At 35.3% G+C, this 18,457-nt stretch overlaps 1 protein-coding gene across 4 annotated transcripts in view; it reads left to right on the top strand.

Annotated features, from left to right (window-relative positions):
• GPATCH2 (G-patch domain containing 2) overlaps nucleotides 1–18,457 on the top strand; it is a 203,385-nt gene that overhangs the window by 96,168 nt on the left and 88,760 nt on the right. For all 4 annotated transcript variants that reach the window (XR_007723473.1, XR_007723471.1, XM_050780307.1 and 1 more), the window contains exon 6: nucleotides 18,254–18,321. Coding sequence is in view for 2 of the 4 variants with exons in the window: in XM_050780307.1 (XP_050636264.1) it covers nucleotides 18,254–18,321 (68 nt within the window). In the remaining 2 variants the exon portion in view is untranslated. The remainder of the gene's footprint in view (nucleotides 1–18,253; nucleotides 18,322–18,457) is intronic.

Here is an 18,457-nt window from a genome sequence, read left to right on the forward strand (position 1 = left end):
AGTGACAAAGCATGAATTTGAACAAGACAGTTGACTTAAACACTCAAACTAATCTCCAATTATTTAGTGCCAAGTTGAGCTAAGTAACTGAGACAGACGTCTGCAGTATCCTGAACTGAATGTAGTTAGTACCTTTACAGCTCATGGTGCAATAAATTTTGTACCCTATCCAACTGTGTGGTCATGTGACATCTGGTCACCCTGTAAGAATTGGGAAAGCGCCAAAAGGATCCAGCTTTAAAGAGGACAATTAATTTTTGCTTAATCCAGGTGGTGGTGAGTGCAGAGGGTACCAGTTGTGAGCTTTTATTATCTTTATATATCTTAAATGTTTTTTTTTTTCACAGACTGTAAGTAATTTTATAAATGGAAGAAGGAGTTTAACACAGAATTTCATTTTGAATATGAAAAATGGCCTTATTTTATAGGTGAAAGTTAACTGGACCGTCAAGGCCATGCTCACTAATAAGAAGATGGGCAATTTTTACTTAAAAGCTAATACTTTACTCAGTTGATAATAAGATTAAATTACAGTCTAGTGTTTGATTTGAGAATGAATGTTTGCTAGGATGTTTTTATAGCTGTTCCTAAATCTTCAAAATGTGGGTGGCATAAAGTATGGTCTCTATTTTATAGGAGAGGGCAATTCATTATAAGAACTGTAAGAATCTTTTTATTTTCATTTATTTATTTATTTATTTTTGAGACAGGGTCTCATTCTGTTGACCAGAGTGGAATGCAGTGACGTGATCTTGGCTCACTGCAACCTCCACTTCCTGGGTTCAAGCGATTCTTCTGCCTCAGCCTCCTGAGTAGCTGGGATTACAGGCACCCCCCCACTATGCATGGCTAATTTTTGTGTTTTTAGTAGAGGGGGGGTTTCATCATGTTAGCCAGGCTGGTCTCAAACTCTTGACCTCAGGTGATCCGCCCACCTTGGCCTCCTAAAGTGCTGGGATTACAGGTGTCAGCCACCACGCCCGGCTATAAGAATCTTTTTGATAGATCTTATTTTATATTCATTTAAGTATTTCTATACATCACTAAAAGAGCACAGAGTTTTCTTGCTAATTATATTTGTTATCCCCATTGCTATTTATCAAATCTATATCTATATTCAATAAAAAGGGCTTAATGAAAACCTGTGCACCTAGGATTCTGTTATATATGATTCAGAACAAAGTATCTGGCATGACTTTCATGGAGATACCAATCTCAATATCAAGAGAAAACATAAATACTTAAGTCAACAAGTGAGTATTGTTCTATTTCATATTTGCCATGTGCCAGACACTGAGCAATGTATGGGAGAAACACAGTTGAGTAAGAGACAGTTCCTAGTCTCTAGATGCTGCTAGTCCTAGTCTGAGAACCACACTTGGACAACCATGGCATGTGGCAATGATTCTCCAAGTGTGATCTGGAAACCACTGGGGGTCCCTGAGACTCTTCGAGTGGGTCCTCAGGGGCAAAACTGTTTTCATAATACTAAGATATTATTTGTCCTTTTCAACTTTATTTTTTCCCAGCTGTACAGTGGTATTTTCTAGTCTCCAGGAAGTGTGTTCTTGTAGATTCTTGAATTTAAAAATTAGCACAGTTTTAATATCTCATACACTCAATATCAATAGATATAATCTACATAAACAAAAGCTCTTAGTAGTCCTCCATCATTTTTAAGAGTATGAAGTTTGAGAATTGCTGTTATAAAGAAAAGAGCAGGCTGGGTGTGGTGGCTTAATGCCTGTAATTCCAACACTGTGGGAAGCTGGGGCAGACAGATCACTTGAGCTCAGGAGTTCAAGACCAGCCTGGTCAACATGGTGAAACCCCATCTCCCCATCTCTTAAAAAAAAAAAAAAAATTAGCCAGGTGGGCATGGTGGTATACACCTGCAGTCGCACCTACTCCGGAGGCTGAGGTGGGAGGATCACTTGAACCTGGGAGGTCAAGGCTGCAGTGAGCTATGATGGCACCACTGCACTCCAGCCCGGGTGCCAGAGCGAGACCCTGTCTCAAAAAAACAAAAGATAAGGAAAGAGCACAACTTCTTACAATTAAGGCCAGTGGGACCCTGTTCTGTTCTCTGACCTCACATTGTACCCGTCTTTCCTTCCCCACACAGACTTCCATCCTACTCCTTGATCATGTAAACTCTTCCTTGCTTCCAGGCCTTCATATATCCTACTTCATTTGTCTAGGAATGTTTCATTCCTCCTGCCCTTTGCTTGGCTGCTCCATCTTATCCTTCAGGGGTCAGGTCAACTGGGGTTCCTCTTCCCTACCACCTTCTTATTTATTTCCTTCATTTCATTTTCTAAAATCTGTAGTATTCTTGTCTGTTTGTTTTATTCATTGTGACTCTCTAGAGTAAAATGTCAGTCCCATAAATGCAGGGGCCCTTTCAGTTTTGTTCACCAATACATCTCCTCCTCCTTGCTCAGGATACATAGTCAGGGCTCAATATGTTTTTTGTTGAGTCAATGAACCAGACATTTCTGGACCAAAATAGAGGCTATGCTACTTGTCAGGTAGGTGGCCTTAGCTAAGTTGTTTTAATCTCTCCGAGCCTCATTTGTAAGATTGAGATAATAATTAGAATCTTGCAGAGTTGTGAGCATTAGAAATATTTAATATGCAGCTTCTGAGAGTTTCTGCCACCTAGGAAGTACTCAATCATTGTTTGTTGAAATCAATAGTAATGGATACTATTTACTGAGTACATAGTGGGTTAACCACAGAGGACAGAAGAATAAAACAGCGCACCTGCATCTGGAGATGCTCACAGCCCAGTGGAGTGCGCTACTTGAGATTCTGTTTGTGTACCGGTCCAGTGGAGTTGGGTTGCAGTGACATTATGTCCATGTTTCACAGACTGACTATGATAGACAATATCCTATTGTTTCAGATTCCATGGTGTGGTTTAATGTTCACAGAACTCATAGTTAATACTGTGAAACAATTCAAGAAATAATTGGTGATTTCCAGTTTCTTAATTATATTGATGCATACATGCTCCTCTTTGTAGGTAGCTTCTAGAACGGTTTGTAAGCACATATGACATATCCTGCGATAGTCTCAGAGTATATGCTAGTGCTTGACAGCATCCTTTCTGTCAATGAATTTCTTAACAGTGTGCTACCCAGAAAGATAATTCAGCAATTTGTTTTTCTTTTTTCTTGTATTCTTTTTTCCTCTGTTTTGACCAACTTGTCAAAAATGTTTTAGATGTTCATTAATTATAGTAATGAGCATCTCTTTCATTTTCTATATTTTAAAAATTATGAACTACTCTTTATGCAAAGCACTGAGTAAACATGCCTGTAGTCAGTTGATTCTCTTTGTATTCTCTACTGGTTTTGTGTATGTGTGTATGTGTGTGTGTGTGTGTATGTGTGTGTACTATTTCATGAGATTGGTATTAGAGTGGTTTTAATTATGCAGATGACAGTGTGACTTCAAAAACACCGTATCCAGATTTTTGAACTACTATAGTATTTAACCTGTTTGTGAATTACTTGAAGTATAGACTGAATTTTTATGACTATTGCAAAATGCTAATCAGCTCTCATGAAAAATATTTGTGCTTTTGACTAATTCAGCACATGGTTCAGTGTAGGCAAATGTGCCAGATCCTGGTGGCAATACAACAGTAAATAATATATAGCCTCTGCTTTTGAGAATCATATTATTATAGAGAAGACAAACATATGTGTAATCCTAACACGAGGCAGGCAGTATGTTAAGTGATATAAGAAAGATACAGAGACATATAGGAATTAAAATTGTATAAAGAAATTACTTCTGTTGTGTGTGATCAGAGAAGCCTTCAAAGTTCTGCATTGTTTTGTATAAAATTAAATAAAGTGTGCGTGTGTGTCTGTGTGTGTGCGTGTGTGTGTTTGTGTGTGTGTGTGTAACTGGGCTTGGGAGGAAGTGCGTTCACTTTATTTCTTCCAGCAACTGAATGCCATGTATTCAACTGGTCTGCCTGTTCAAGTTTTCAGGCCCTTAGAATTGGCCAAGAAAAGCAAATCAGCTGTGAAACATTCAATTTAGTGACAATTATTATAGCTAAAATACTTCTCTATTTTATTTTAACTCATGACCTTTACACTAATTGAAAAGCATCAGAATTATCAGCTTATACAGTCACCAATAATGTCTTTGTGGAAATTATTGAATTAAGTTTTATAATTTAGACTAAGTACCACAGGCTTTAAGAAACTATTTTTAAACAATGAGTGTTTTGTAAACTAGGTATGTATCTGCTCTTCTGAAACAATCATGAGAAAAAAATTATTCGTTTGATTTTTATCAAACCCCACCAAGATGGTTTCAGTTAATTCATGGAAAGAAGTGGTGATGGCCCCAATAAATAAACATCTTTGATGGCACCATTTTTCTGTGTACACACGCCTTCCTTGCTCCCACTCCCACCAACCCTACAAAACTCCTTATTCTTGCTAACATCCTCTGTAACATTTATTGTCATCTTATTATTGAGATTGTACTTTTCATTAGACTGTGAAACAATTAATACAAATAATAATAGCTAATATACACTGATCTATATGCTTTACAAATGATCTCATTTAATTTTTGTAATAAAGCAATCAAATAGGTACTATTATCCACCTCCATTTTGTAGATGAGGAAATTCACAGTCATAACACTGAAACATGGAGAAGTTAGTATTTGGACCCAGGCAGTCTGGCTCCATAGCCCAGTTTTCATCTCTATGCTCTTCTATTGAGAACTACTTTATACTGGAGGGAGAAAAAATGATGAAATCCACAAATTTCAGTTTATTTTGTTAAACTTGATGGGTAGCATATTTCATTGTGATCACTGCATTGGATAACGAGAATTACCGCTAGGACTCCATATTACTTTGTAGACTTATTACAAAGGTTATGTCTTTGTCACTGTTGATTTTGTAACCTGTAGATTGAAAAGCATGACATACATTATGTGGTATTTTGCTATGAAACAGCGAGAAAGCTTAAACTAGTATTTAGTACTTTACTATTGTGGATACATTGAAAGATTTTTATCTATTCTAATTTGTAAGGATAATTCCTATATTCATGAATATGTTCTGAAGAGTTGATGTCAGTTTGTAAGTGTGGTGAGCAAAAAGTTAACTCTTGGGTGAGAGAAAATGTAGCTTCTTTATTTACTGCATTTGTTATTTCTCATGAGCTTCTGCCTGTTAGTGCCTGGTGTGGGGAAAGTGGGGAAAGAAGTACATTGGTGGAGGAACAGGAATCTGGGAATTATCTTAGTCTGTTTCGTGTTGCTATGACAAAATACCCAAGACTGAATAATTTATAAAGAAAAGAGGTTTATTTAGCTCACAGTTGTGCATGCTGAGAATTTCAAGGGTACAGCACTGTCTTCAGGTGAGGGCTCTTGTTCTGCATTATAACATGGAGGAGAAGATCAAAGGGGAAACAGACATGTGTGAAGAGGGAAACCTGAGCAATGTCCTGGCTTTATAACAACTTACTCTGGAGGGGACTAATCCATTTCTACAAGAATTAATCTAGTCTTCCAGCAGGAGAACTCACTACCATGCAGAGGGAACCAAACCATTCTTGAGGGATCTCATGACCCAAACACCTCCAACTAGTCCCCACCTCCCAATACCATCATGCCAGGGACCAAATTTCAACATAAGTTTTGGTGGGGACAAACAAACCGTATCCAAACCGCAGGAGAAAGTGAAACAGATTTTTCAGTTACAGTTATTTCTGTATAAACTATTTCTTTGGGTAACTCAGCCCCTTTTTAACAAATGCTTGTTCTTGCAGTTGTCCTCTCTCCCTATCTCCTCTCTCCAAGGTGGCACTACAGAGCTTATGTGTCCTGGGGGGGATTATGGGGGAATCTGTTACCTCAGATCCATGCATCATCTCTCTATCCAATCACTATTCTTTGCTTACTGACCTCTAGCTGGTCTGGACTGAACACTGGCACCACATTCACTTCTGTGAGTCTGGCTCCATTTGGCCTTTGGGGGTATTATTCTGGTACCCATTACTGAAGCCCACAGATTCCAGCCATTTGCCTCGGATCTTCAAGTCCCTGTGCTTTCTTGAATCCAAAGACAGTCCTCACCCACTGGTCCCCTCATTAGGGTACAGAAACTCCTGGATCACCTGTATCACATACTCAGACCTTGGGGAACCAGCAGCGTTCTCTCAGGCTATCTGTCTGGCCTCCACCTTCCACAAATGCAGCATTTTTACTACTGTGGCCTGTTGGACAAGGTGCCAGTTCAAATGTGGCACCTCTTCTAGACATGTTACTCCCCGACTGTACCTCAGGAAGCAAACATCCCTCAGTCCCCCCATGCTTTTCTGACCTTCCACCTTACTTTATGCAAGAGGCATGGAGATCATTAGAATGTTAGTTTCTGACTTACTCCTCCTACTTCAGCCTAGTTCTCCTTTCCATGCACCAAGGAGTAGGAAGGAGCAGAATGCCTCAGGTCCTAGTCATAGGCAGAAGGGTTTCCCTCATCCTGCTGTGTGTAGAAGAAACCACGTGCAAGCTCTTGACATAGGATCCAGAAAGCAATAAAGAAGTAAAGGTAAAAATATGGAAATTCAATACATGAAAACATCTTGTTTGTGTCTTTTTATTTTTACTTGGCCACCCTTGACAGAGTCTGATGATGTCTATTAGTCACGAAATCTAGCTTAATTTTTGAAGACTTGAGCATAGAGATTATTTTATAGGATGAACAATATTCTTAGATTTCTGAACCTTTGTTACCTATCCAACCATTATTTCCTATGAACTTCTAGTCAGGTTTATTTTCTCATTTCCAATATATATACCCTTTTGATTCAAAACTTGTTTATGCATATAGTCACCCCTCCTTCCGTTGGCTTAGAGCCTAGCCAGCTCTAACACTCAGCATAAGTCTCATCTCCAAAAACCACATTTGCTAATTTGGGCTTTAATGCTTTTCTTTTTTTTTTTTTTTTTAAACTTCTGTTGCAGTTATAACTAAATGCACACAGTTTAGTAGTTGTTTAATCTTTAGATGGTTTTATGTTTTAAGTCTGCAACATATTAGTTAGTAGGGTTGATACTGTGCAATTCATTAGAATCTTCCATATAGCACCCGAGTGCTGGGCATATGAAGAAGTTGTTTACAGTCTCCTCTCTTATTAGTGAATTCCTGGTCCACCAAATGACACGTTGTTTTCGAGGACTAAATGTAGAATTTAATGGATGTAATTGGCTTCATTATTATTAATTACGAATTGAGCTTGGTGTACATAATAAGGTAGCCATATAATGATGGGTTGTTGTATTTTGTTTCCCCCCTGACATAGAAAGGCACTTGGTGGCTTGGTTACCCTGATAAAAGATGCCATGATGGAAACCTTTGATTCTTTTGGTCTTTAACTCCTAGTCAAAAAAAAAAAAAATTGATGTTATTGGCCGTATCCCAGGTACCATGAAGTACAAAGAAGGGCACAAGGCACATGCCAACTGAGTTAGTCACTTGAACTTTCCTTAGAAACTTCACCACCTGGTGACTACACATACCTCTTATTGTCCAGAACGCACCTCATGGGAAGTGAGTTATCTCTGGCTGCCTGACTGACTTTATAAACCAGTGCTTTCCAACCTTTTTGACACCAGGGACTGGTTTCCTGGAAGACAGTTTTCCCACAAACTGGGGGTAGGGGGATGGTTTGGGGATGAGTCAAGCACATTACATTTATTGTGCACTGTATGTCTATTATTAATACATTGTAATACATAATGAAATAATTATATCATTATTACATTGCAATACATAATGAAAAACTTCTACAACTCACCATAATGTAGAATTAGTGGGAGCACTCAGTTTGTTTTCCTGAAACTAGACAGTTCCCTCTGGGGCCGATGGGACACAGTGACAGATCATCAGGCGTTAGATTCTCATAAGGAACACACAACCTTGATCCCTTGCATGCACAATTCAATTGGGATCACACTCCTATGAGAATTAAATGCCACCACTGATCTAACAGGAGGCAGGGCTCAGGTGCTAATGTGAGCAGTGGGGAGCAGCTGTGAATACAGATGAAGCTTTGCTTGCTCATCTGCTGTTCACCTTCTGCTGTGTGGCCTGGTTGCGGTCCCTTGCTATAAACAACCAGACTTGGGATAGACATTTACTTCTATCAAGGTAAAGCTATTAACTATTTTAAAAATGTGAGAGTCTGGCTGTGGTTATTTACTTAAAATAGATATTGACCCAAAAATGTTAAAAGTTTTAGGTTACTTGGGATTTTTGTTGTCGTTTATTGAGCATGTAATATGCTAAGATTATACTTACACTGCTATTCGTTAACTAATATTTGACCTCTTTTTAATTATCTCATTCACTCATTTATTCATACCGCAAATAGTTTGCAATATGTTGTACATTTGTACTTTTTCCCTCCCCCATCAAATCATGATTACATACTTTTTTTTTTAGCTGTGGAAATTTTTAGTGCAATTAACAGTATAATAAGGTCTTGAACTGCATCAAATAAGATTGAATGATTGAATGATTGCCTGCGTGTTTGCTTTAGAACAGCTTGTACAGAGCAATATTTTAAGTGTTTTATTTGCTAAATATAAACCATATTAAGTTGTCAGTTTAGAAGTGTTGAGACTATCAGCATTTTTCTTATAAATTACCATTTGTCCTTGAGATTCTTAGAAATACATTTTTAATTATGAAAACCAGCTGTAATTTTTTCCCTTGATGTACATTAAGGTTTTATGCAACACCACTATCAGGTTAAGAAGAAATTGACTAGTTTATAAAAACAGTTTGAAAAATAGTAGAAATAATACCCAGTTCAAAAAGTATGCACAATGGATGATGTGACACATTGTTGAATAATGTGGAAAGAAAATAAATTTTAGCTGCCAAAATGTTGATCATGTGATTTTGAGTACTGAAATAATTTAAGTAGTTTATAAGCAAGCACTTAAAAGTTTTCGTAGTCTGCTTATATTCTTAAATAAATTTTTTAAATGTGCCTGTAGAATTTTTTTCAAAAAGCTGTATTAATAATGTGTTACGTCCTCAAACATGTTTGCTGAATCTCATCATTATCTTCACAACCGTATTGCCCTCTGACCTCTTCTGCTACCCCCCAAAAAATTAAAAAGAAGACAATTAATTTTACATGTATTGAGCTTCAACATGCATAATTCTCCCTAGGAATGAACTATTGAGATCTCTTTTGTTTTTAAGTCTTATCCTTTGTATAATAGGCTCTATATAACCTAAGCAACAAGGAGAAAATAAAATACTTTCTGGCTTTTATTTTCTATACGTGTTTTTTTTTTTTTTTTTTTTAACCTTTGGTAAAATAGTGGGAAATAGGAATGAAGACTTTAAACATAAAATAGAACGTTTATTCATTGTATGAAATTCTTTAAAATAGTTGAACATTACTTTTAAAGAATGACTTAAATGTCTAGAGAGATAAAAAAAGATTTTTATAAACAAATTCCTTGGCAGCAACTACCTTATGTGCTATATATTTCAGGATAATAATAAGGGCTTACTGCAGGTCAGTGTGTCATATCCCAGTGGTGTCTAGTGAGATGGAGGGTTATCTTATATGTCAGCTAGATAACCCTCTGAACCATTCTGAGCAGGCAAGATAATGGGACTGAATTCTGAAATGAAGGTTGAAATATATTGGAATATTGTTACATGTGAGAACAATAACTTTTTAAAATAAACGTAGTCACCTTTTGACATCATTAGATATATTTGCTAATAATTTTTAATAGAGTATATTCAGGTGAATAGATTGGGTAAAGGATGAAGTGAATCAAATATATGATTATATGTTTAAATAGATAAATACAAATTACAAATTTTCCCACACACGGGAAGCTTTATTATTAGGAAGCTGCTGAGCAAAAACTGAAATATTTTTTTCTTCTCTATTATGAATACTGAATGGACATTTCCTAATACAAGCAAGGTTTTGCCTTCTTGACTGCTATTTCATTTTAAATATAAAATTACTCCCTCCCAAACATAGGAGCAACGATGTAGAAATTTTTTAAATTGCTTTAGATTACTATGTTTCCAGGATAGTATTTTCATAAACCATTACATAAAATATTAATCTCTTTTCTTAAAATTAAAAATTCTTTCAAGTTTTTAAATTCAGTCTTCTTTGTGTTTGCCTCCAAAGTCAGTTTGCCAATCCTAAATATAAACTTAATTTTGAGAAGTCGTATGTGTGTGTGTATTGAATGAGTCCCCAAAACTATTTGTTTTTAAATGCAGATGTGAGTTGCTTTGATATGAATTAAGAAAATCCACATTTAGATTATCATGGTATATAAATTAGAATTTTAGAAGATATATAGATTGCCAATATAATCCAAGCGTATAGCAGTGGGATGAAATGATAAAAGTTTTTTACACCATTTTACATACAATTTTGTTTATTACTTTGTGATTTATTCATAAAAGAAGATCTTTATGCACAGTGGATTTTACGTAAACATACGTGGATACATCCTTATTTTCTTGACACTTGTAATATTGCAAGCTTCATAAATTAGGGATTTAGGAAGCCTTTGGTCAGCCAGTAGAGGCCACTCACAGCTTGTTACTAAAACTGGATGGCAAAGCAAAACTCTTTACTATCAGTATTGGGCATCATTCTGATTGGTTAATTTTTAGTTCCTTACTTAACAAAAATAGTATTACGATGGAGTGGTATGAAAAAAGTTGTTGCTATATTTGTTTTTGAATTATGTAGTGATTAATCTTTTCTGTGAAAGCATTTAGATTTTTCATTAGTAGTGTATACCAGAAATGAGAATTTATGTATTTAATAATTAGATGTATTATTATTCTAATAGACCAATAATTCTAAATTCTTAATTATCAATGCAGACTGGCTTTAACTAGGAAAAAATTGTTTAAAATGAAGATTTAAAACAATGACATTGTTTAGTTTTATGTTAAAAACGTAATTGCTAATGTCATACATACAACTATATGTGTATGTATATATTTCTAAACTTTAGTGTAATTTTCATTCTGTCATTTCATAGAGAACTATATGTGCTGCTCTTAAAAATACAGTAAGATCACTTTGAAACTAGCTGAAGTCTATGTCTTTATTCACTACTTAATGCAATGCTGTCAGCTGTAAGGTTAGCATCTTCCCTGCAACACACATACGGATTCCTCTAGGAAGGCTAATCCTCAATAGAAAGGCAAGCCTTGTACTTCTCTGTGGTTTATTTCTGGCTGGTTTTTTTTTTTTTTTTTAACAAAACCTTTCTGGTTTAAAGATGTAATCACGTATTTAGATTTATATCTGCTTTCAAAGGAAAAATAGCCTAAGTTCTCTAATTTTCCCCAAGTTCTTTCACATATTCTCATCGTGGAGTGTTTACTCCCCTCTACTACACTTTGTAAATGTTATCCTTCTTTTGCTGTAATGATTAATAGGGGAGCCATTTGTTATTCTTGTTAGTCCTTCTATAATATGTGCTGGTAACCCTGTTTAGTGCTGCCGAGCCCTGCATTGCATATACTTAAAATAGCCCACATGCTACCCAGAAGTTACAGGCAAGGTCTAGATTATCCTTGGCTGAAGATTTTCCTAGAGTGTATTCTAGATTCAGGCCATCATTCAGGCCATCATCTCCTGGGACAAATCCCCAAATACAGAAAACACTGGTTTTGATGTGTGGTTTTTTGTTTTTGTTTTTGTTTTTTGTTTCTTGTTGTTGTTGTTGTTGTTGTTGTTGTTTTTTGCAGTCTCCCTGTAGGGGAAAAAGTACTAGGTGGTAAATTGGACAATTTTGATTCAAAGTTAGCTTATTCAGTCCCTATCATCTAGGGCATGTGCCCTCAACTCTGTGAGTGTTAGTTTCTTCACTATTATTTGAGAATAATGATGTTTCTTCACTCTAGGCACATTGTTTATGAAAAGCAAGCCATAAAGCAGGCTATAAAGAACAGGAGTGACTGGACACAATAGCTCATGCCCGTAATCCCAGTACTTGGGGAGGCTGAGGTGGGAAGATTACTTGAGGCTGGAAGTTCAAGACCAGCGCACCAAACATAGCAGGGCCCCAGCTCTATACAAAATTCTAAAAAAGTAACTGGGCATGGTGGTATGCACCTGTAGTCCTAGCTGCTCCAGCAGCTGAGGCAGGGGAATTGCTTGAGCCCAGGAGTTTGAGGGTGCAGTGAGCTGTCATTAAGCTATGAGTTGTGAGTATTCCTGCTTGGGCAACAGAATGAGACCTTGTCTCAAATAAGTAAATACACTTAATTTAAACAGATAAAAATAGGGATATTATTATTAATGACAATAGAAATATTTCTAATTATATTAATTTTTGATATATCTTTTGTGCTCATTATTACACATTCTTTGTCAGTTTGTTCATGCTTAAGTCCTACCAAGAAAGATTTAAAATTGCATTGTAAAAACGTAACAAACGATACAGAATTTTTATTTTAACCTTGACTAACAGGTAAAAATAATCAGTTTCACCCACTATACTATAATTTAGATAACATGAAGGCTATGAATAGTCCATACTATATAGATCCTAGTTCAAAGTCTTTTCCTAAAAGTCATACAGTGTGAGCTCTGCTAATAAGAGCAAGATTGCTTGTGAATATTGGTATTTTTAAAGATATGAATGATAGGAACCTGGTATGACTTTTTGTACCATTATTAGATTTTATAAAATTCCAAACTTTGAGGCATTTTCTCCGTTAGAAAACTGAGTTATATTGTATAACCTTAGTGATTTTCTACAACAGTTTTGAACACTCCTGTAATTCAATTGTCCTGAGGAATGGATCATCTTCCTTCCTGAATTTCTTTCTAGGAGGACATTATCTGAAACTAAAACATCTGGTAGGCAAGGATTTCTAGTGACTTCTCCCTAGCATTAGACACATTACCAGGCATACATTAGATGTTCATTTTTATGGCATATATTTCATATGCACCAATTTGTTCATTTCTTGTAGCCAGTGATGAGGATTTTTCCTGGCCTGCCATATAAATACATTTTTACTTTAATAGAAATCTAGACAGATAAAGGTGAAATATGAATTATTATGTGAATTATATTTACTAATATTTTTCGGTTTAAAAAAAAAATCAAAACAACCCTTGGAATTAGAGGAGCTCCATAACTTCACTTTTATCAAGACATCAAAAAGATTAGTTCAATGTAACAATATAACTAAAATCACCCAACTGAAAGGGAACACGTATCACTTATTATATGATAAGGTTAAGCATAATTTTATATGTGCGTTAGGTTACTAGTTGAATTGTACCAAGTAAGCAGTACTGGATTTAGAATAAGAAGCTCTCTGTGGCTGCATAAGGTGCTAGATCACATTGGCAAGTAAGTAAGGATCAGCTTAGGGAAAGCCTTGCATGCATATCTCATTAGTTTTCATTTTACTTTCAGTGTAGAGCCATGGATGGCTGTGGAATGAGAAAGTTGACATGTGAAAAGCAGCAATTTAGAAAGTTGAATTTGGCACATTGGTAAGATGGATTGGAGCAGGGGGAGATAAATTGCATGCAACTCCCTTCTTAGAGGTGATTTTTTATTCCTCTTTATTCCTCTTAAATCAGATAACTACTTTGTTTCCTTTTAATCTTATAACTGATATCCAATTTATGCTCCTTGAATTATCACTTTTTGTATTTTCTTTAAAAGGAATTCTAAAGTAATTTTTACATTTTTGTATGTTGCTTTAAAAGTAATTTTAATGTTATTTCCTTGAATATGTTTCTCATCCCCAAACGGATTGTGCTTTTTGTGATTTGTGACTATTCTGTAATAAGAATAGATGATACAATGAAATATTTTATTCATTCCTCCAACTATCTTGTAACAGAACTTTTAAAACACCAATAAAAAACAAAAGTGCGCTCATTTGAAATGCTTTCGAAGAATCTTCCTTTATTCTTCTATATGGAGATAAATATTCAACACATTTATTTCAATGTCTATTAATTAAAATGAATTACTGTAAAACATTTAGAATATTATTTTACTTAAAAGTCTTGTTTCTTTCTTCAAAGAAGTTGAGTCAAATTAATAATTGACGTAAGAAAAACCAGAAACCTCTGGGTCTTGACAAACTGGCCCGGAGCCTGAGGCAGTGCCTCCCGACAGCCTGGAGACCAGGCATATTAGATTGACCAGTCTTCACAAAATGGAAAGGCCTTCTTTTGAATGGCAGCTTGCCAACATAAGTGTTTGTCAGTGTGGGCACTGAAGCAGAGTAGAATTTGGAAGGCAAATAAAATATAGTTGAAAAGCAGAGCAAAATTGAAGGGGACCCGCTGTACTAGAAGGAGAGAAGAAAGGATGATGGTTTCTTGTTCTTACATGTGGACATGAAAAGAAACTTCATTAATTTACAGAAGGAATCTTAATCATTGGGAATATAAGTAAGATATCATCCGTATTGAATGGCCTCTGTATTAATCTTACAAGACTCTTGTGTCTCAGAGAAGTTTACCTGATTTGTAAAGTTATTTGTTCGGTTACGTAATTGTGAAAGAATAGTATGGCATGCATTGGATTTGATAATGACACAATTAAATGAAAATGAGACATAAAACCAACTTTTTATCTTTTAAGTAAAATCATGAAATTGGTGTCAATACATCAAGGACAAAAAGAATAAGAAATTGCTTTTAATATGTCTAATAACTTTGAGAGAACAGATATTTTGTCATTGATAATTGATCATTTAGCAGAATTTCCAATATATTGGTGCATATTGACCTCCTGAATCGATAGTGGTACTTGTACAACTGTTGTTAAATTTTCATCTCTTGCTACTACATTCTTATTTCCTGAGATTGATAATATTTAAACAACAGCAAAATCTATGACCCATGTGATCTTTTAGAATTAGGACACAAAAGTTATGTTATCTAGAAACCATCAACTCTTTTCTAACTTTCAGTTTACTTCTTAAGACTTTGTGTGATAAGCATCTAATAAAAAGAAATATATCTCCTTTATTTTGAATTGTAGTCATTATTTATGTAGTAATATTTAACAAATGAATCATAAGAATTCAGGGCATGTAATGTAATGTCTAAGGTTATCAACACTAAATATTGGCTAATTACATAAATGATTGTCTCCAGGGTTTTGTCAATTATAAGAATTGGATTGTGAAGATACTGTTTCTCATAAAGAACAGAATACCTGTTTCCTATCTAATCTTATGGAATTCTTATGGAATAAAATGTATTTTTCTCACTAATAAACTTTACTATGTGAATATTTTATTAGATATTTAAAGTGAAACAACTTCTTAAAATTTGTGATTTCTAAGACAGTTCTGAAATCACTAGAAAGCATATGGTTTGGAGAAGAAAACAGTCACCATACTTAATTGTATGCTAGAATTTAATACTTTGATCTCATGTTTAAAACTGCTTCTTTAATTTTTGTAAAGATTATTTTCTATCTTGAATAAATGATGAAACTTTTAGAAAGAATTCTTTAAGTATGTTCCTTGAAGTTTGATAGTATTTTGAAGTATTCTCCTAATAATCAGATTAAACATGTTTTAAAGTTTAAAATTCACTAAAACTTCAGTACAACACTGCTTTCCACAAGCTGAATTCTATATTAAAGATATTATTCTCAAATTTTAGGTAAGTGTGTCTAGTTGCCACGGTAGCAAAAGGTTCCCATTGTAAGAACATTTTGCTCCTGAGACAGACCACTGACATTGACCCTGAAGAGATCATCATATGTTGCTTTATTTCATTAAAAAAAGTAAATTTCTAAACTATGCCTATTTTTGCATATCTTTAAAAGTAAAACAAAAATTTAGTTAAAATAACAATAAAGGATAGTCACCTCTGTCTTTTTAAAGGGATCATGTAGTAGGTAAATATGTAAAATCATTTAAATATCTACACTTGAAACTGTAAATCTTTTGTGGGTTACTTGCTGCAATTGAATTGAGCTTACAGTTTTTTTATACATATATATGATTGCTGAGAAATACCTAGTATGATTATTTCTGACTAGATTGAAAGCTTACATTTGTATTATGGTATAAATTAGCTATAAATTCTGTTTTATTGTATTCAGTTGCTTTGTTTTCATCAGGCAATTTATCACATGGGTGTATGTGAAATTTCTTTATTTATTAAATTTCAGATTATGTATTTCAAACCAGAGCAAGACTTAAACATTTTTCCATAAGTATAGCTTCAGGTAAACAAGCAATTTTAGTCCTGAAAATAGCTTCTGCTTCTGTCAACACGTTGTTTATTTTTTCTCTGAGATAAAAAGTTTAGTTTTCTGATATTTGTACCAAGATAAAGTCAGTAAACAAGATTAATATAGTGTGGAAAAGGTTGTCAGCAGCCTTGGCAAAGGAAATAAGTTGCCTGTACATAGAACATACTGTAAACTGAATAAAAGTGTCAGGTCCACCATGAGATAATGTGATCATGAACCTCTAACAAAGCATGACATAGGCACAGTCGGCTTTTCTCATTGCCACAGTGTAGAAAATGGATTATGGTATTCCAGGGATACCCACTGGAATAGCATGAAAACCTCATTTTGAGATGAATGCAGGATGCAGTCCTGGAGTTGAGCCACATGTTTACCTGTGGTGCTCAAACCATAGGGTTATTAATGTCATCATCTGTGCACATTTGCAGTATTTGCATTTCTTGGAATTTCTGAGTATATGCTGGCATTCTTGTAACCCAAGTGATACGAGAAGAAATAAGGTTTTGAAAATGTTAGGGTGTTCTCTAAGAGGAATTTTATTGCTGTCTCAAGCTTTCCCCCCCATCCTATATAAATGGCACTTCTATAATTACGGAAGGTTTTTTTTTGTTGTTGTTAAAATGGAACATAACTTAAAGCCTTTTGCTGTAAATGTATGCCTTGTCAATTGTGATTGATAGATTCATTCTTGTGCAGTGCTATGTTCCCTTTGAGAACCATCTATATAAGAAAGTTGTGAAATTCTAAAAAACAAAAAAAATAGGAGTAGCTTACTTCAGATTTTAAATTTTATTTAGAAATAAAGGAGTGAAAATATGTTTCTCTTAGATGAAATTGTATTTTGTACTATGTAAGTACACAGATGACTCCTATCTTCTCCGGGAAACTATGAAAAGGGTTGCTCACCACTTCCTTGATCTAAGTTTTTGTATATATTTAAATGTATGTGTTATAATACATGTTATTTATATTTAGGATCTAGCTACAAATACATTGGTCCTCGGAAATATCTGCTTAACACTGATCTAATTAAACTTTTTTTTTTTTTTTTTAACATAAGTCGTCACTGGTCTGTGATTTTTAAAAGGATATTTACACTATTGTAAATAGTCTTTTTTTAATTTTTTTTTATTATTATTATTTTGAGACAGAGTCTTGCTCTGTCACCCAGGCTGGAGTGCAGTGCGCAAGCGATTCTCCTGCCTCAGCCTCCCGAGTAGCTGGGATTACAGGTGCGTGCCACCATGCCTGGCTAATTTTTGCATTTTTAGTAGAGACGGGGTTTCACCATGTTGGCCAGGCTGGTCTCAAACTCCTGACCTCAGGTGATCTGCCCACCTTAGCCTCCCAAAGTGCTGGGATTGCAGGCGTGAGCCACTGTGCCTGGCCAAGATTTTTTTAAAATAGTTTTAAAAATCTAGGAGAGGGGTCGGGCGCCGTGGCTCACGCCTATAATCCCAACACTTTGGGAGGCCGAGGCGGGCCGACCACGAGGTCAGGAGATCAATACTATCCTGGCTAACATGGTGAAACCCCGTCTCTACTAAAAGCACAAAAAATTAGCCGGGCATGGTGGCGGGCGCCTGTAGTCCCAGCTATTGGGGAGGCTGAAGCAGGAGAATGGCGTGAACTCGGGAGGCGGAGCTTGCAGTGAGCCGAGATTGGGCCACTGCACTGTATCCTGGGGGACAGAGCAAGACTCCATCTCAAAAAAAAAAAAAATCTAGCAGAGGAAATACACTAGACCAAAACAAGTAGAGTATTCTTACCAGGAATTAAATTATACTTTTGATCCACGCAATGTTGTTAGAGATTTGAAAATCTTGTATTCTCCATTTTAGAGTGATGTCCTCAAATTGATATATCACTATTATCCATGGTCGTTTTATATACAAATCTCAAATTTATTTTTTCTTTTTAAATTTCCCTGTAGGTACCCACTCCTGGCCCAGTGGGTAACAAGAGAATGGTTCATTTTTCTCCAGATTCTCATCACCATGAGTGAGTACTCAATGTGTTTATATAACCTTATTGAAGTATTCTACTTAGCTCTTTGGGGAAATTATTAGCTACTACTAGTAAACCTGGTTTAATTTGTACTTTTTAAAAAGAGTAAGTATAATTTACCATTGGTAAT

The sequence above is a fragment of the Macaca thibetana genome, chromosome 1, assembly GCF_024542745.1.
Source record: "Macaca thibetana thibetana isolate TM-01 chromosome 1, ASM2454274v1, whole genome shotgun sequence".
Taxonomy (NCBI): Eukaryota; Metazoa; Chordata; class Mammalia; order Primates; family Cercopithecidae; genus Macaca; species Macaca thibetana.